This window comes from Pelophylax lessonae (assembly GCF_965119305.1).
Source record: "Pelophylax lessonae genome assembly, chromosome: 7".
NCBI lineage: Eukaryota > Metazoa > Chordata > Amphibia > Anura > Ranidae > Pelophylax > Pelophylax lessonae.
In genome coordinates this window covers 290,197,602-290,218,270 of record NC_138774.1, presented here as the reverse complement: position 1 = coordinate 290,218,270, position 20,669 = coordinate 290,197,602, and the positions used below count along the sequence as shown (strand labels likewise).

General features: G+C 40.6%; 1 protein-coding gene across 2 annotated transcripts in view; it reads right to left on the bottom strand.

Moving 5' to 3' along the window:
* The window catches only part of PAPPA (pappalysin 1), a 406,220-nt gene that overhangs the window by 113,152 nt on the left and 272,399 nt on the right, over window positions 1–20,669 (bottom strand). For both annotated transcript variants that reach the window (XR_014225505.1, XM_082263951.1), the window contains exon 9: window positions 13,806–13,897. Coding sequence is in view for 1 of the 2 variants with exons in the window: in XM_082263951.1 (XP_082120077.1) it covers window positions 13,806–13,897 (92 nt within the window). In the remaining variant the exon portion in view is untranslated. The remainder of the gene's footprint in view (window positions 1–13,805; window positions 13,898–20,669) is intronic.

The window sequence follows — 20,669 nt, the reverse complement described above, 5'->3', positions numbered from 1 at the left end:
TCCATCCGTTCAGTAATCGGATCGGATCGGATGAGAGCGGACAAGCGGTCCGCTCTCATCCGATCCCCCATAGAGGGCAGCGGGGGCTGAGACACCTCCCTCTCTGCTCTGCAAGCGGAGACGGAGCTGTCAACACGGATCCGCCTACGGGGGCGGACCGTGTGAAAGAGCCCTTACTTAGACATTATCCAATTCAGAGTTGACAACCTTACAAAATTAAATAAAAACAATTTTTTTTTTTTTATCTGTCATGTCAATTTACTGAGGTTGGACATGGTATCTTATTTTTTTAATTTATTTATTTATTTATTTTTACACACAGATTGTATTCTAATACAACAAGTAGGACAGAGCACGTTGCGCTGCACCGAAAATAATTTTTATGTATTTTTTATTTATTTTTTTTAATATTTACTTAGACATTATCCAATTCAGAGTTGACAACCTTACAAAATTAAATAAAACCGATCTTATTTTTTTTTTTTATCAGTCATGTCAATTTACTGAGGTTGGACATGGTATCTTATTTTTTTTAAATTTATTTATTTATTTATTTTTACACACACATTGTATTCTAATACAACAAGTAGGACAGAACATGTTAGACATGGTATCTTATTTTTTTTAAATTTTTTTTTATTTATTTATTTTTACATACAGATTGTATTCTAATACAACAAGTATGACAAAGCACGTTGCACTGCACCGAAAATCATTTTTATTTCTATTTTTTTCATTTTTTTTTTAAATCTTTACACGTGCAGATTATCTGAAGACTTTTGTCTGCAGACTTACCAAAACCATATAATATGAGGTCAAACCTAAACACTTTTAATTTGTATGCAATCCGGCAGGCCCTTGCACTACATAGAAAAGGTAAATCTGAAGACAAAAGTCTGCAGATAATCTGCACGTGTGTAGGGGGCATTAGACATTATCCAATTCAGAGTTGACGACCTTACAAAATTAAATAAAACCGATCTTATTTCTTTTTTTTATCAGTCATGTCAATTTACTGAGGTTGGACATGCTATCTTATTTTTTTTTAAATTTATTTATTTATTTATATTTACACACAGATTGTATTCTAATACAACAAGTAGGACAGAGCACGTTGCACTGCACCGAAAATCATTTTTATTTTTTCATTTTTTTTTTTTAAATCTTTACTTATACATTATTCAATTCAGAGTTGACGACCTTACAAAATTAAATAAAACCGATCTTTTTTTTTTTTTTTTTTTTTTTTTTTATCTGTCATGTCAATTTACTGAGGTTGGACATGGTATCTTATTTTTTTAAAATGTATTTATTTATTTTTACACACAGATTGTATTCTAATACAACAAATAGGACAGAACACGTTGCACTGCACCGAAAATAATTGTTATTTTTATTTTTATCTTTACTTAGACATTATCCAATTCAGAGTTGACAACCTTACAAAATTAAATAAAACCGATCTTTTTTTTTTTTTATCAGTCATTACAATTTACTGAGGTTGGACATGGTATCTTATTTTTTTAAAATGTATTTATTTATTTATTTATTTTTACACCCAGATTGTATTCTAATACAACAAGTAGGACAGAGCACGTTGCGCTGCATCGAAAATCATTTTTATTTATTTTTTTAAATCTTTACTTAGACATTATCCAATTCAGAGTTGACGACCTTACAAAATTAAATAAAACCAATCTTTTTTTTTTTATCAGTCATGTCAATTTACTGAGGTTGGACATGGTATCTTATTTTTTTTATTTATTTATTTATTTTTTACACACACATTGTATTCTAATACAAGTAGGACAGAGCACGTTGCTGTACACCAAAAATAATTTATATTTATTTTTTTTATTTATATTTTAATTATAAAGGAAAATCAATTTATTGCACTTTTTAAAAATTGATTACTGGCATCTCAACAGGATATTGTAACTCAAAAAAAAATTAGAATACATTATATTCTAATACAACAAGTAGGACAGAGCACGTTGCGCTGCACCGAAAATCTTTTTTTTTTTTTAATTATAAAGGAAAATCAATTTATTTCACTTTTTAAAAATTGGCTGGCATCTCAACAGGATATTGTAACTCAAAAAAAAAAAATAAAAAAAAGGATATCGTAACTTAAGAACAAATAATAATATATAACGCAGCTTATCAGTCCTTAGATGTGGTGGCTGTCTTCGTTTTAGTTTTTCAGGTAGCAACCTCATCAGTGTCCATCAGTGCCGCCTCGACAGTGCTTGTCAGTGCAGCCTAATAGTGCCCATCAGTGCCGCTTCAACAGTGACCATCAGTGTAGCCTAATAGTGCCCATCGGGGCTGCCTATCAGTGGCCATCAGTGCCACCTCGACAGTGACCATCGGTGCAACCTAATAGTGCCCATCAGTGCAGCCTATCAGTGCTGCCTCGACAGTGACCATCAGTGCAGCCTAATAGTGCTCATCAGTGCTGCCTCAACAGTAATCATCAGTGCATCCTCCACAGTGATCATCAGTGCAGCATAATAGTGCCCATCAGTGCCGCCTATCAGTGCCTATCAGTGCTGCCTCAACAGTGACCATCAGTGCAGCCTCATAGTGCCCATCAGTGAAGCCTATCAGTGCTGCCTCGACAGTGACCATCAGTGCAGCCTCATAGTGCCCATCAGTGAAGCCTATCAGTGCTGCCTCGACAGTGACCATCAGTGCAGCCTCATAGTGCCCATCAGTGAAGCCTATCAGTGCTGCCTCGACAGTGACCATCAGTGCAGCCTAATGGTGCCTATCAGTGCAGCCTATCAGTGCCGCCTCGACAGTAATCATCAGTGCATCCTCCACAGTGATCATCAGTTCAGCATAATAGTGCCCATCAGTGCCACCTATCAGTGCCCATCAGTGACACCTATCAGTGCTGCCTCGACAGTGACCATCAGTGCAGCCTCATGGTGCCTATCAGTGCTGCCTAATAGTGCCCATCAATGCAGACTATCAGTGCTGCCTTTGACAGTGACCATCAGTGCTGCCTCATAGTGCCCATCAGTGCAGCCTATCAGTGCTGCCTCATAGTGCCCATCAGTGCAGCCTATCAGTGCTGCTTTGACAGTGACCATCAGTGCAGCCTAATAGTGCCCATCAGTGCAGCCTATCAGTGCCCATCAGTGCTGCCTCGACAGTTATCATCAGTGCATCCTCCAGAATGATCATCAGTGCAGCATAATAGTGCTCATCAGTGCCGCCTATCAGAGTCCATCAGTGACGCTTTGACAGTGACCATCAGTGGAGCCTAATAGTTCCCATCAGTGCAGCCTATCAGTGCTGCCTCAACAGTGACCATCAGTGAAGCCTCATAGTGCAGGTTCAGCACTGCATGAACGCGCAATTGCCATTCAAATGAGACAACGCTGAAAGTTGGCCTGGGCAGGGATGGGGCAAAGGTGCCCAGTAGGCAAGCGGGTAAAGCAAAAGCATTTTAAGGTTTACAATCACTCTAACTTTTAATGGGCTATTTTGTTATCTTTGGTTGGAGTTCCACCACGGCCGGCCGTTTCCTCGAAAGGCAGTTCCTCGACATGAATTCAAGACCCCCAAAGCTTACAGCCATACTGAGGACAAAGCACCACCAGAAGACATAAGCTGCTAGCACTTGCCACTGCTAAACCGAAAACCGGTCATGGAACGGATTGCATCATAGGTGTGAAAAGACGACACTATGGATGCTGTCATTTTACCAGCAACTGAAGAGTGGGCCTGAAAGGAAGAGGGAAAGATAATCGTTCTGCTGAAAAATATGAAAGTGTTGAGACACGTATCCTGTATGAAATCCATCTCCGACTCCCGAATATTAAAATCAGCAGAATGTGCAGACATTGGCTACTAATATTAACGTACATTCTCCATTAACGTCTCTAGATGATGAAAAACAGATGATTTGGCCTCACTGTTCACTGTTTCTTCATCCTGAAATTATGGGGCCCAAACAACACATTTCAGAATTATCTAGGCTGTTTTTGGGGTCCTTACTGGTGGTCTATGTCTCCTGTCTTTCCTTCATTCCAGCCCTGAAGTATTTGCAAGCCCTTTTGGCATCCAACAATAACAGGGGTGTTGGATGCCATCTACTCTTATCCCTGGCTGTGGTTCTGTTCCCTGACCCCTATGGTACTACAGCATGGACATGGTTGTCCTTGCTGGTGGTCTATGTCTCCTGCCTTTCCTTCCTTCCAAGCCAGAAGCCTTTGTAAGCCTCTTCTGCATCCAATAAATCTTGGTTGTGTTGGATGCCAGCCTCCCTTACCCCAAGTTGTGGTTCTGTTCTCTGAATCCTATGTGACTACAGTAAGGACATGGTTGTCCTTGCTGGTGGTCTATGTCTCCTGCCTTTCCTCCACAACAGCCCAGAAGCCTTTGTAAGCCTGTTCAGCATCCAACAATCCTGGGGTCCATTTGGATGTCAGCTTCCCTTACCTCAGGCCATGGTTCTTTTCTTTGACCCCTATGTTACTACAGCAAAGACATGATTGTCCTTGCTGGTGGTCTATGTCTCTTACCTTTCCTCCATGCAGCCCAGAAGCCTTTGTAAGCCTAATTCAGCATCCAATAATTCTAGATTTATTGGATGCCAGCCTTCCTTACCCCAAGCTGTGGTTCTGTTCTCTGACTCCTATGTTACTACAGTAAGGACATGGTTGTCCTTGCTGGTGGTCTATGTCTCCTGCCTTTCCGCCACAACAGAAGCCTTTGAAAGCCTGTTCAGCATCCAACAATCCTGGGGTCCATTTGGATGTCAGCTTCCCTTACCCCAGGCCGTGGTTCTTTCTTTGACCCCTTACTACAGGAAAGACATGGTTGTCCTTGCTGGTGGTCTATGTCTTCTGCATTTCCTCCATACAGTCCAGAAGCCTTTGTAAGCCTCTTTGGCATCCAATAATTCTAGTAGTGTTGAATGCCAGCCTCCCTTACCCCAAGCTGTGGTTCTGTTCTCTGACTTCTATGTTACTACAGCAAGAAAATGGTTGTCTTTGCTGGTGGTCTATGTCTCTTGTCTTTCCTCCATTCCATCCCTGAAGCCTTTGTTAGCCTCTTCAGCATCCATTTCCCATGGTGTTTTAAATGATAGCTTCCTTTACCCCAGGCTGTAGTTCTGTTCTCTGACTCCTATGTTACTACAGCACAGGGGTTCTTGCTGGTGGTCTATGCCTCCTGCTTTTCCATCATTACAGCCCTGAAGCCTTTGTAAACCTGAAATCATCTGAGGTGCGGGGTCTAAGTACTAACCAGTGTTCACCAGAGCTCCTGATGGTGGAGATGGGTTTTAGGTGTTAGTACCAGGTCAGGGTCCTCTGATTTGCTCTACCAGGAGGTGAGCAAGCTGGAGTCCAGTAGCATATATACAGTAGCAGGTAGGGATCAAGTAGAAGCATAGTCAGTAAAGAAGCCAAAGGTCTGCAACAAGTGATAGCAGGTTGGGATCAAGCAGAAGCATAGTTGAGGAACAAGCCAAAGGTCGGTAACAAGTGGTAGTAGGTTGGGATCAAGCAGAAGCATAGTTGAGGAACAAGCCAAAGGTGGGTAACAAGTGGTAGTAGGTTGGGATCAAGCAGAGGCATAGTCAAGAAACAAGCCAAAGGTCGGTAACAAGAGGTAGCAGATTGGGATCAAGTAGAAGCATAGTCGAGAAACAAGCCAAAGGTCGGTAACAAGTGGTAGCAGGTTGGGATCAAGCGGAAGCGTAGTCAATGAACAAGCCAAAGGTCAAAAACAAGTGGTAGCAGGTTGGGATCAAGGAGAAGCATAGTTGAGGAACAACCCAAAGGTTGGTAACAAGTGGTAACAGGTTGGTATCAAGCGGAAGTGTAGTCAAGGAACAAGCCAAAGAACAGTAACAAGCGGTAGCATTTTGGGATCAAGTGGACACGTAGTTGAGAAACAGGCCAAAGATCCGTAACAAGCGGTACCAGGTTGGGATCAAGTGGAAGCGTAGTCAAGGAACAAGCCAAAGGTTGGTAACAAGTGGTAGCAGGTTGAGATCAAGCGGAAGTGTAGTTAAGGAACAAGCCAAAGGTTGGTAACAAGTGGTAGCAGGTTGGGATCAAGCAGAAGCATAGTGGAGAAACAAGCCAAACGTTGGTAACAAGTGGTAGCAGGTTGGGATCAAGCGGAAGCGTAGTCCAGGAACAAGCCAAAGGTCAGTAACAAGTGGTAGCAGGTTGGGATCAAGCGGAAGCGTAGTCCAGGAACAAGCCAAAGGTCAGTAACAAGTGGTAGCAGGTTGGGATCAAGCGGAAGCGTAGTCCAGGAACAAGCCAAAGGTCAGTAACAAGTGGATGCGTAGTCAAGGAACAAGCCAAAGGTCAGTAACAAGTGGTAGCAGATTGAGATCAAGCAGAAGCATAGTCGAGAAACAAGGCAAATATTAGTAACAAGTATTAGCAGGTTGGAATCAAGTGGAAGCCTAGTCAAGGAACAAGCCAAAGGTCGGTAACAAGTGGTAGCAGGTTGGGATCAAGTGGAAGCGTAGTCCAGGAACAAGCCAAAGGTTGGTAGCAAGTGGTAGCGGGTTGGTATCAAGTGGAAGCGTAGTCCAGGAACAAGCCAAAGGTCAGTAACAAGTGGTAGCAGAGGATATCTACGCAAAGGAGCAAGATATCTGGCAAACAGGAAATGCAGAGACATGGCTTAAATCATGAAGTTCATGTGAGGAGCAAAGGGTTCAAGGTTCACCAGAAAAAAGACAAGTCAAGAAGGCATAAAGAAACAGAAAGGGTGCTGTTCACCATCACAGGCAAAAAGAGCCACTGTCAGGCACAGCAGAGGTTGTGGGTTCAGGTCCTGGTTTGGACATTACCTGTACATTGTATTACATGTTCTATTTACTTTCTCTCCTAGCAACTTTTATCATAAAAGTAAACTTTCCAGAATAAAAAGAAAATTTACAGATATCTCGCTGATGGTGTATAAAACTGTCTAAATATCAGGCACAGGAATCCTAAACACAGAAAATTATATTATAAATTTTGTATCCCCTGCATCCTTCTAAAAATTCTTCCAGGGATGAGCAATGGGTCAGTACATCAAAAGAATTGTGCGATCATTTTCTTATTGTACACAGTGGAATTGCAGCAGACTGCATAACTTCTACCCTCAGGATTTCCTTTGGGGTCACTTTACAGCTACCAACCAGATTCCAGGGAGCCGTATGACTATGGGAATTATTTTAGATTTACAAGTTTCTGAAAAAGATCATCAAGGTATATAAAGCTAAAAAAGTCGTTATTTTAAGGAGCCCTTAAGGACCAGAGCAATTTTTACTCTTCAGCTATTGGCCTATTGATTTGACAATAACTTTGTTATTACCTATGATACCAAAGTAATATTTTTTGTTTTTGTTTTTGGAAAATACATAACTTTCTTCTGGTAATATTGTCTTGCAGAATGTTCATCCAAGGCCCATAGAGTTCACTCCAAGTATTTGCTGGGAGACTATGATTGGATTTAACTGACATTATGTACAGATCATAGGAAATAAAATAACATGTAAATATATATATATATATATGTATATATATATATATATATATATATATATATATATATATATATATATATATACACAGTGCCTTGCGAAAGTATTCGGCCCCCTTGAACTTTTTGACCTTTTGCCACATTTCAGGCTTCCAAAATAAAAATATAAAACTGTAATTTTTTGTGAAGAATCAACAAGTGGGACACAATCGTGAAGTGGAACGAAATTTATTGGATATTTCAAACTTTGTTAACAAATAAAAAACTGAAAAATTGGGCGTGCAAAATTATTCAGCCCCTTTACTTTCAGTGCAGCAAACTCTCTCCAGAAGTTCAGTGAGGATCTCTGAATGATCCAATGTTGACCTAAATGACTAATGATGATAAATAGAATCCACCTGTGTGTAATCAAGTCTCCGTATAAATGCACCTGCACTGTGATAGTCTCAGAGGTCCGTTTAAAGCGCAGAGAGCATCATGAAGAACAAGGAACACACCAGGCAGGTCCGAGATACTGGTGTGGAGAAGGTTAAAGCCGGATTTGGATACAAAAAGATTTCCCAAGCTTTAAACATCCCAAGGAGCACTGTGCAAGCGATAATATTGAAATGGAAGGAGTATCAGACCACTGCAAATCTACGAAGACCTGGCCGTCCCTCTAAACTTTCAGCTCATACAAGGAGAAGACTGATCAGAGATGCAGCCAAGAGGCCCATGATCACTCTGGATGAACTGCAGAGATCTACAGCTGAGGTGGGAGACTCTGTCCATAGGACAACAATCAGTCGTATACTGCACAAATCTGCCCTTTATGGAAGAGTGGCAAGAAGAAAGACATTTCTTAAAGATATCCATAAAAAGTGTCGTTTAAAGTTTGCCACAAGCCACCTGGGAGACACCAAACATGTGGAAGAAGGGGCTCTGGTCAGATGAAACCAAAATCACACAATCACACAAAGCAACACAGCTCATCACCCTGAACACACCGTCCCCACTGTCATACATGGTGGTGGCAGCATCATGGTTTGGGCCTGCTTTTCTTCAGCAGGGACAGGGAAGATGGTTAAAATTGATGGGAAGATGGATGGAGCCAAATACAGGACCATTCTGGAAGAAAACCTGATGGAGTCTGCAAAAGACCTGAGACTGGGACGGAGATTTGTCTTCCAACAAGACAATGATCCAAAACATAAAGCAAAATCTACAATGGAATGGTTCACAAATAAACATATCCAGGTGTTAGAATGGCCAAATCAAAGTCCAGACCTGAATCCAATTGAGAATCTGTGGAAAGAACTGAAAACTGCTGTTCACAAACGCTCTCCATCCAACCTCACTGAGCTCCAGCGGTTTTGCAAGGAGGAATAGGCAAACATTTCAGTCTCTCGATGTGCAAAACTGATAGAGACATACCCCAAGCGACTTACAGCTGTAATCGCAGCAAAAGGTGGCGCTACAAAGTATTAACTTAAGGGGGCTGAATAATTTTGCACGCCCAATTTTTCAGTTTTTTATTTGTTAAAAAAGTTTGAAATATCCAATAAATTTCGTTCCACTTCATGATTGTGTCCCACTTGTTGTTGATTCTTCACAAAAAATTACAGTTTTATATCTTTATGTTTGAAGCCTGAAATGTGGCAAAAGGTAGCAAAGTTCAAGGGGGCCGAATACTTTCGCAAGGCACTGTATCTGCAAAATCATTGCATAAATTCCATAATCCTGAAACGTGGCCCTTAACGAGAGAAGTTGGACAACTCTGTGCTAAAATTAAAAGCTTTTTTTTTTACGCTGCCGTTTGTCCGGACTCATTTGCATCCGTTGTAAACTATGTATAGTATGTGGAATTTATGACTCTTCCAGTGTCAGTCTATCCCACAGTTAACACCTCTTCATTCAGGCCACAAACACAATGCCCGTCCTCCCACTTCTTCTGATTCATTTCAGAATTTGTCTGTTACTCATAAACACAATTTGTAAAGCTATAATTAACTTTTTTTTTTTTTTTAACACAGGTGGTAAAATAAAAAAAGATAAAAATGAATTTTTTTTTTTTTTTTTTCAGTATGCAATGCGGATACAAATGGTCTGCTGTAACCCTGGAGACTCCAAAAAATTGAAATATAAAGAAAATAGAAACATTTTAAGCTACGTTCACATCCAAGGGTTGCTTTTTCAGGCATTTCTGGGGCGTTTTACAAGATTTTTTTGTGCAGGCGTTTTTAGGGTTGACAAGTGACAATCTGCCAAAAAAAAAAAAAAAGAAGCTCATGTACTTTTTTTCAGCGACAGGCATTTTGCTTAAGGCGACAGAATGCTCAGATGTGTACAGGGGAGTCATTGACATGAATGGGATTTGTCTTGTTGGGCATTTTTAGAGCAGAAAATCGCCCCAAAAAATGCCTCGATGTGAACGGAGCCTAATATAGCCTATTAGATACCCACTTGCCGATCAAGCTTTATCTGGCACTTTATTTTTTGCTAGTAAATTATTTAGAACCCCCAAACTTTATAGATTTTTATTTTTTTTTATTTTTTTTAGCAGAGGCCCTAGAGAATAAAATGGTGATTGTTGAAATTTTTTATGTCACACATTATTTGCGCAGTGATTTTTCACTTTTTTATTTTTAATGAATTTGAATGCAAAAAAATATATATATAAACACAATTTCTTTGATAAAAAATAAAAGATGAAGTTACGCCGAGTAAATAGATACCTAACATGTCATGCTTTAAAATTGCGATGAATGGCGACACACTACGGCACATAAATGTCTCCATAGGCAACATTTTAAACACTTTTACCTGTTACCTGTTTAGAGTTACAGAGGAGGTCTAGCGCTAGAATTATTGGTCTCGCTCTAACGATCGCGGCGATACCTCACATGTGTGGTACAAACACTGTTTACATATGCGTGACTTAAGTATGCGTTCACATCTGCGCACAAGCAGGGAGGGATGGGAGTGCTTTAAAAAAAATATATTATTTATTTTATTTATTTATTTTTTATTTAATCATTTGTATTCCTTTTACAAGGAATGTAATCATCCCTTGTAATAGAAAAAAAGGATGACAGGTCCTCTTTATGGACCCCAAATCTCTCCTCTACCATTAAAGCAAAAGATCAAAAAATATTTTTTTGATTGTTTGATTTAAAAAAAAAAAAAAAAAACAATAAATGGTTTACTTCCGCCCTAGATGGGAATTAATAATAATTAATATTTAATATGAATAATTGAATTTAAAGCGGTAGTATCCCGCTTTTTGACACTTTTACCTACAGGTAAGCCTATAATAAGGCTTACCTGTAGTTACAAATAATATCTCCTAAACCGCCATGGTTTAGGAGATATTTACAGTGCGCGAGCGGCGCATGCGCTCTGAAGGTCTGGGGGGACCTTCAATTAAGTTGCCGGGAGCTTGCCGGAAAAATCACTCCCGCGCGCATGCCGGAAGAGACGACGAGGGATCATGGCAGCGCCCGCAGCGATGTCCGGCGGTCCGTGTCGGGGCTTCGTTCTAAGGTAAGTTACACATAATGGGCTAGTATGCGATGCATACTAGCTCATTATGCCTTTGTCTTGCAGGTTTTTTTTTCCATTTTTTTTTTATAGGGTTTACAACCTCTTTAAATGTAATTTAATTCATATTTACTAATAACTGTTAACAATAATACATTACTCCACAGGAGATGGAACGGTAAAAAAAAAATGATAATTTTTTTAATAATTAATATTAATTTAATTTAATTAATATTTAATAATAATTTTGAACAATAATACTTTTCCCCATAGGAGATAAAATAGTTAAAAAAAAAAAAAGATAATTTTTAATTTTTTGTCTTTATTTCATTTGTATCCAGACTAATTGTTTTACAGTTCTAAAAACTCCATCAGATATTTTAACAAATGTGATGTGTGAAGGAATCCTGATGAGTCATCCCGATACAGCACGGTGAGCAGGATGGCCAAGACACTAAATCTGTCATGGAGCCGGGAGTCAGCGAGCTGCTAATTTGTATATTATCAGCATTTTCTGAACCGAGGTGAGCAAGCGTTCGAGCGCACGAGCTCATATTGGTGTTTTCACAAGCTTTTAATTTATTCACAATAGAAAGACACATCCTGGAACTGATATTATTTGAGATATTTATAAAAATAAAAAATATAAATAAAACAGTAAGGCTCCTATCGTAGGGGCGGCCAAGGCACCCACATAAATTCTACCATTGCAACCCGACGGAGCTGTATATATGCCGTGGCCCCTATGCTTTTCTGTACACATGCGGTGGCCCCTATGCTTTGCTTAACACATGCGGTGGCCACTATGATTTGCTGTACACATGCCGTGGCCTCCTGTGCTTTGCTGTACACATGCCGTGGCCCCTATGCTTTGCTGTACACACGCCGTGGGAACATTAGCTCAATATGTAGAAGAGTCTGAAAGGTGGCACCGCCCGTCAGATTCTCCCATCAACCCCTTCGTGCCCGCCCATAGCAGTTGTATAGCGGACGGGCGGCAGCTGCAGGCCAGGCGAAGTACCTGTGCGCCATGACCTGTCTTCCGGGTTGCCGTGCACAAGTTTGGCAGCAGATGTCAGCCCAATGATTTGGCCTGAGGTTAGCTGATTGGCTATGTCCAATCACAGAGAGTTAAGTCTGACAGGTGGCATCACCCGTCAGATTCTCCCATAAACCCCTTCATGTCCGCCCATAGCAGTTGTATCGCGGACATGATGCAGGGGGTGGTAAGAGGCTGTGGACATGGTACAGGTGGTGGTGGTCTGGTCAGAGGCTGCGGACATGATGCAGGGGGTGGTAAGAGGCTGCGGACATGATGCAGGTGGTGGTCGGGTCAAAGACTGCGGACGTGGTGCAGGGGGTGGTAAGAGGCTGCGGACGTGGTGCAGGGGGTGGTAAGAGGCTGTGGACATGGTGCAGGGGGTGGTGGTCTGGTCAGAGGCTGCGGACATGATGCAGGGGGTGGTAGGAGGCTGTGGACATGCTACAGGGGGTGGTCAGCGGCTGTGGACATGGATGTAGGTGGTGGTCTGGTCAAAGGCTGCGGACATTTTTATATTATTATTATACAGGATTTATATAGCGCCAACAGTTTGCGCAGCGCTTTACAATGTGAGGGGAGACAATACAGTTACAATACAGTTCAGAACAGGAGGAACTAGAGGGCCCTGCTCGTTAGAGCTTACAATCTAGAAGGGAGGGTCAAGTGAAACAAAAGTGCAGGGGGTGATAAGAGGCAGTGGACCTGGTGCAGGTGGTGGTCTGGTCAGAGGCTGCGGACATGGTGGGATTTGCACTGATCCAAATCATTTGGTGGAGGGGGATTATGGTGTGAGGTTGTTTTTCAGGGGTTGGCCCCTTAATTCCAGTAAGGGGAACTCTTAAGATGTCAGCATACCAAAACATTTTGGACACTTTCATGCTCCCAACTTTGTGGAAACAGTTTGGGGATGTCCTCTTCCTGTTCCAACGTGACTGCGCACCAGTGCACAAAGCAAGGTCCATAAAGACATGGATGAGCGAGTTTTTTATGGTGAAGGAACTTGATTGGCCTGCACAGAGTCCTGATCTCAACCCAACAGAACACCTTTGGGGTGAATAAGTGCGGAGACTGTGAGCCAAGTCTTCTGGTTCAACATCAGTGCCTGACCTCACACATGCTCTTCTGGGAGAATGGTGAAACATTCCCATAGACACTCCTAAACCTTGTGGACAGTCTTCCCAGAAGAGTTGAAGCTGTTTTAGCTGCAAAGGGTGGGCCAACTCAATATTGAACCCTACGGACTAAGACTGGGATGCCATTAAAATTCAGCTTCCAACCTCAGCTTGTTTAAATACGCTTTAGCAATAAAACCTGGAAACTGACTGGTTTCTCTGCAGAAATGTGACTAATTTTCCCCACTCTAGCTTTAGTAAATAAACCCCATAGTGTAAATTTATTATTACATAATAAATTAAAAAAAAATGAAAGGTTTTTTTCCCCAAGTATAATAAATTATTTTATAAAATCTATCCTATTTTATTTTATATATATATATATATATATATATATATATATATATATATATAAAATTATATTATATTATATATATATATATATATATATATATATATATATATATATATATATATATATATGTATATATATTTATAGAATATATAAACATTTATATTATATATATATATATATATTTATTATATATTTTATTATATTTATATTATTTTAAAAATTATTTTATAATAAATTATAATATAACCCATTGATGGTTACCACTTACCCATGCAGTGGAAAGATGGCTCTTGATGACAAAATAGAGAACATCCATCACCATTTATCTTGTTCCGGTCATCGCACTCTTCACCCAGGTCCCTAAAGAAGGAGGAAGCAGACTTTGCATGTAATATTACATCAGGTTTAGGATACTTCAACAAGAAAGCATTGAAAAACATATAATGCCACAAACAAATGTTTTAGCTTATTTCAGTTTTGGGGGTTTTTTTGGCATCTTTTTTACTTTATTCTATTTAGACTTTAGGAGAAATTCATAAACACCCTTTAGAATTGTGTTGGTTTGCCGAACCTCAATCTCAGATGATTGGGTCTGATTCTTGTAGCTGTCAGAGAAAGGTAAATGAATGTGTTGGGGCCAGGTTCTGAGGCTAAAGTTTCCATGATGGACACACCTTCCTCAGTGTGTTCCGTCCTTGGCCACTGCACCCTTCACACTGACAGGTGCAAGGCCAAGGAGACTTGTAGAGTGTTGGTTGGAGCTTGATGGGGAACTGAGAGTCTAGTTCTCCATCAGGTCCAGTTTTCTGTTGATTGACAGCACATGGCAGTAGGTGGATCCGTAACTGCTATTTAGTCCAATAGGGACTTTCCAATCTGCCTATCCACTTTTAAGCAAAAGTAAGGTGGACCCTTGAGGGAACTAGTCTCCCAGTTTTCCATCAGGCTTCACTCACCAAATGATTTTCAAAATATGGGTATTGCTATATGTGGGTTATGATACCAACATATACTGAGCTTTCAGATGAGGGGATCCCCCTGGGGCCAGGGGTAGAGCCCTTTGGAGAAGCTAGGAATATGTTACCAGCACACCAAGAAACCCCATTAAAAAGGGTCCAATGCTTTATTGAACAATCACAGTAGAAGATAGCGATGTTTCAGAGCCACGTGGGGCCCCATTCACATGCCTGTGGCTGAAGGTACATTAGGCATTCAAAGGATACACAAGAAAGTGTCGGCCGGTATTGGCCCCAAAAATTAGCCCACATGGGTTTACCTGACAGCTAAGAACGTTGTATACTGTGTCTGAAGGTACATTAGGCATTCACAGGATACAGAAGTAAGTGTCGGCCGGTATTGGCCCCAAAAATTAGCCCAGATGGGTTTGCCTGACAGCTAAGAACGTTGTATTCTGTGTCTGAAGGTACATTAGGCATTCACAGGATACAGAAGTAAGTGTCGGCCAGTATAGGCCCCAAATGTGATTGTTCAATAGTGTTGGACCCTTTTTAATGGAGTTCCTAGGTGCGTTGGTGACATATGCTTTGAGACATTCTGGGGCACACTATAGTACCCACTTAGTCTTCAGCCATTCCCAGGAATGTGTGCATTGGGAATATTGCTTTGGACTGTTAGGGAAGATAACACATACATGACAGCTTCCCAGTATAGACATGCCCCACTCTGGCGTACCCCCATATGTCAGTTCAGAACTGGTTCTAATTATCACCAGTTTCCTAAATTACCAACTGGTGGTCATTCTTTTAAGACCTAGTTGCTGCCATATCAAGTGGCAGCAGTTAGAACTACCTAAATTTGTCGCCTGTTTCGGTAATGTTACCAAAACTGGCACAAATTCTTGCGTGAAATAGGCACAGGCGATTCTAAAGGAAACCATTGCTAGAAAAGTGATTCTTACCACTTCATTGAGTTTCCCAGACTGTGAACAATCTGAAAGATATGGAAACTCTTAAAAGTCTGTAAATATTGCTGAGTTAAAATAATTCTGCATGAGGAAGTGAACCAGAAATCCCCAACAAAGATGGAAGACTATGGTCAACCACTAGAGTCTATGTAAAGAAGTGAACCAGAAATCCCCAACAAAGATGGAAGACTATGGTCAAGCACTATAATCTACATAGAGGAGTGAACCAGAAATCCCCAACAATGATGGAAGACCATGGTCATCCATTAGAGTCAATGTGAAGAAGTGAACCAGAAATCCCCAACAAAGATGGAAGACTATGATCAACCACTAGAATCTACGTAGAGGAGTGAACCAGAAATCCCCAACAATGATGGAAGACCATGGTCATCCATTAGAGTCTATGTGAAGAAGTGAACCAGAAATCCCCAACAATTATGGAAGACCATGGTCATCCATTAGAGTCTATTTGAAGACGTGAACCAGAAATCCCCAACAATTATGGAAGACCATGGTCATCCATTAGAGTCTATGTGAAGAAGTGAACCAGAAATCCCCAACAAAGATGGAAGACTATGGTCAACCACTAGAATCTACGTAGAGGAGTGAATCAGAAATCCCCAACAATGATGGAAGACCATGGTCATCCATTAGAGTCTATGTGAAGAAGTGAACCAGAAATCCCCAACAAAGATGGAAGACTATGGTCAACCACTAGAATCTACGTAGGGGAGTGAACAAGAAATCTTCAACAATTATAGAAGACCATGGTCATCCATTCGAGTCTATGTGAAGAAGTGAACCAGAAATCCCCAACAACAATGAAAGACTATGGTCAACCACTAAGTTCTTTATGTAACGGCAATCATTTTTTATATTTTAAACTGTTCTTTTATCTTATATTATGCATCAAGGTAATGCCATAACTTAATGTTGGAGTAATAGTTATATTTTAGCCCTTGACTCAATTGTTATATCAACAGCACTTGCAGAAGGATCCCATCAAACTGATGTTGAAAGCTGAAAAAAACAGGTCATGCAGAAAATACAAACAAACTTTCACAGCGTTGTCAGACCATGAACAAAGCTTATCTTCAACCTGTATGTATAGCGTAAACTTTTTTAGTTTTGGATAGAGTAGGGGAGGGTTACTTTTTTGTGTGTGTCCCATTGGAGAAATTTTCCTTAATTGGAGATGCAACAGAAAGGAAATCTTACCAAATTGAAGGGAATTCCCCTCTCAGACAGTTGTCACCAAACCTGACTTTTTTTGGTGACAACTATAAATATTTGGATTTCCCATCACTTTCTGACTCGATGCCAAGGGGACAGGGCATCTGCCTAGCTGGCACACACACAGCAATTCCACATCCAGCATCTCCCAAAGCAGACGTATGTCCCAGAATAACTCCTTATAGAGAATCAGTTTCCCCAGGTCCAGACTTGCCAGTTCTCCACCCCAGGAATGTGTACTGCCTAGGGCAGGATAGACCAGCCTTTGTCAACCATTTCAACACAGAGGAACCCTTAAAATAACTTTGCAGTCTCAGGGAACCCCTACTAAGAATTACTATAGCTACAACTCATGATCCATTAGTGTGATGGTCAGTGGGAAGAATGCTCCTTACATTTGTGGTCAGTGGGAAGAATAACTCTCTTACAGATAGCTAAAACGATCAATGGTGTCAGAGGGAACTTATCTGAGAGGTAGAAGTTGCTCAATGCTCAAGGAACCCCTGGCAACCTCCGAAGGAACCCTAGGATTCCATGGAACCCTGGATGAGAAACACTGGGATTGACGATATCCAGGCTGGGATTCTGGTCATTCGGTACTTTATCCAAAATCAAGGTGAAAAGCTGTACATAACTGCTTACTTAAGCCTGTTTTTACATCATGAGACTATCAAGAAATAAACAGCTGTAGTAACCAATATACAGACATCATGAAATTACCAATGCGAAAAAAAGTGCATTATCAAGAACTTCATGCTTTAGAGAGACTCGGAATAGGTTAGTGCAGAATTTCTCAACCAGGGTTCCTCCAGCGGTTGCTAAGGGTTCCTTGAGCAATGAGCAATTTCTGCCTCTCAGATAGGTTCCCACTGACACCACCAATCTTTTTAGCTATCTGTAAAGGGGTAATTCTTCCCAATATACACAAGTATAAGGAGTATTCTTCCCAATGACCATCACACTAATATTTCATGAGTTATAGATATTGTTGTAGTCATTTTTAGCAGGGGTTCTCTGGGCCTGGAAAGTTATTTCAAGGGTTCCTCTGTGTTGAAAAGGTTGCGATAGGTGGGGTTAGCTGGTCTGGTGTGGGATATAGCCAATAGGTTATGAGTTTGGTCGATGTAAAATTAGAAAGTTTAAGGTTTGCCTGTCACAACAGGTGAGCGGTGGGTGGTTGATGGTGCCTACAAGAAACTCATTAACATTTGGAAGCTCTGTGACCTGTTGTTTTATTGTCAATGGTCACCAATTTATTATGTAACCTGTATCAGGACTAACTTCACAAGTCTGGTGTTGAGTTCATAGAAATAGAGTTGTGTAATAGGTCATTGGATGTATGAAGTAACAGATATGTGTACCCACTAATCTGTTAGGTGTAGCTAGTGGTATGGTACCAATGGTATGGGTCTAATGCAGTTTACTAAAAGAGTGTACTGCCAAGGACATGTAAAGGCCATCTATTTTACTGCTGGCAAAAGTTAGTACCTCCCTCCAACCCTTGGATTCTTAGTTTAGAGTCGGAATAGGTTAGCAGGTCTGGTATGGAATAAGACCAATAGGTTACAAGTTTGGTCTATGAAAAGTTGGAAGGCTTAGGCTTTCCTTTGTCACAGCATGTGAGGGGTGGTTCTTTGATGATGTCTACAGAAAAGCTACTTAAGATTAGGGAGCTTCGGGGCCAGTTGTTGGAATGTGATTGGCCACCAGTTTTAAATGTAAGTTGTGTAAGGGCCAACGTAACTCATATAGTGATATGTAATGGATCACTGGATGTGCAAAATATTCGATATGCGTACACATTCATATGGTTAGGTGTAGCTAGTGGCATGTTACCAATGATAGGGATTTTTCTTTCAGTTTACTAAGGGAGGGCACAGCCAAGGGCATGGTTTACTGGTGTAATGCTATAATCATTTTAAATATTTGAAAAAGCATATTAATACTATTTATGTTAAAGTGATTTAATTGTATTTGACACAATAACATTTTATGAAGATTTATTATTAAAAGTCGTAGCAATAATTTTCATTGTTAATAAGAATCAGGTGTAATTATTTCTGGGAAGTCACCTTCGATGCTCAGCCCTGCTTGAGTCAAATGGAGGTGCTGCCAATAACAACCATCTGTCATTTTCCTTATGTAGGTTAGAAAATAAATGATAGCATCTGCCTGGTCACTGCGGTCGCCAATACTTTATTATTAATGTATATTATTATTCATCCTTTATGGCACTCATTCTACTTTTTAGGTTTTCATCCAAGGTCCCTCAAAGCTTAGAGGAAAACCCTGGTTCATCACCAAGACCAAACCCTTCTGACTATGGTCAACAGTTTTAGAGGACTAGACTAAAACCATTGCTATGCTTTGACATTGAGTACATCCAAGGTCTAGCACCCGGAGCAAACCTTTCTGACTATGGTCAACACTATGAAAGAAGCCTAAAACCATTGCTATGCTTTGACATTGAGTACATCCAAGGTCCAACACCCAGACCAAACCTTTATGACTATGGTCAAAACTATCAGAGAAGTCCTAAAACCATATCTATGCTTTGACATTGAGTACATCCAAGGTCCCTCAACACTTAGAGAACAACTTTGATCCAGCACCCAGACCAAACCTTTCTGACAGTGGTCAACACTTTTAGAGATTCCAAAAACTACTGCTATGCTTTGACATTACGTACATCCCAAGTCCCTCAACGCTTAAAGGAAAACCCTGGTCCATTACCCAGACCAGAACCTTCTGAATATGGTCAAAAATATCAGAGGATTAGCCTAAAATCATTGCTATGCTATGACACTGAGTATATCCAAGGTTCCTCAACGCTTAAAGGAAAACCCTGGTCCATTACCCAGACTAAATCCTTATGACTATGGTCAACACTATCAGAGAAGCCTAAAACCATTGCTATGCTTTGACATTGAGTACATCCAAGGTCCCTCAACACTTAGAGAACAACTTTGATCCAGCACCCAGACCAAACCTTTCTGACAGTGGTCAACACTATCAGAGGAGCCAAAAACTATTGCTATGCTTTGACATTACGTACATCCAAGGTCCCTTAACGCTTAAAGGAAAACCCTGGTCCATTACCCAGATCAGACCCTTCTGATTATGGTCAACACTATCAGAGGTTTAGCCTAAAATCATTGCTATGCTATGGCACTGAGTACATCCAAGGTCCCTCAATGCTTAAAGGAAAACCCTGGTCCATTACCCAGACCAAATCCTTATGACTATGGTCAACACCATCAGAGAAGCCTAAAATCTTTGCTATGCTTTGACATTGAGTACATCCAAGGTCCCTCAACACTTAGAGAACAACTTTGATACAGCACCCAGACCAAACCTTTCTGACAGTGGTCAACCTTATCAGAGGAGCCAAAAAATACTGCTATGCTTTGACATAACGTACATCCAAGGTCCCTCAATGCTTAAAGGAAAACCCTGGTCCATTACCCAGACCAGACCCTTCTGATTATGGTCAACACTATCAGAGGTTTAGCCTAAAATCATTGCTATGCTATGGCACTGAGTACATCCAAGGTCCCTCAACACTTAGAGAACAACTTTGATCCAGCACCCAGACCAAACCTTTCTGACAGTGGTCAACCGTATCAGAGGAGCCAAAAAATACTGCTATGCTTTGACATAACGTACATCCAAGGTCCCTCAACACTTAGAGAACATAGGGCCTTGTTTAGAAAAGTATTTGCAATGACCACTGCCTACTTTACCCTTCAGAACTTAATCTCTCATTCATTCTTAAACTGTAATTTTAAAGTGAAGGTTTGAATCTGATTGGATAGAATCATATCTGCACTGCACATCTATATGCCTGCTTGAAGGCTACTTGCAGTAACCAGTCAGAATAAAATCCAATATGCAAAAAGAGTCATCAACACTCAACAGTCAACTGTTAAGTTCATCCTTTGGAGTCCTACTGGATGAAGACTAGGGCACCCCTAA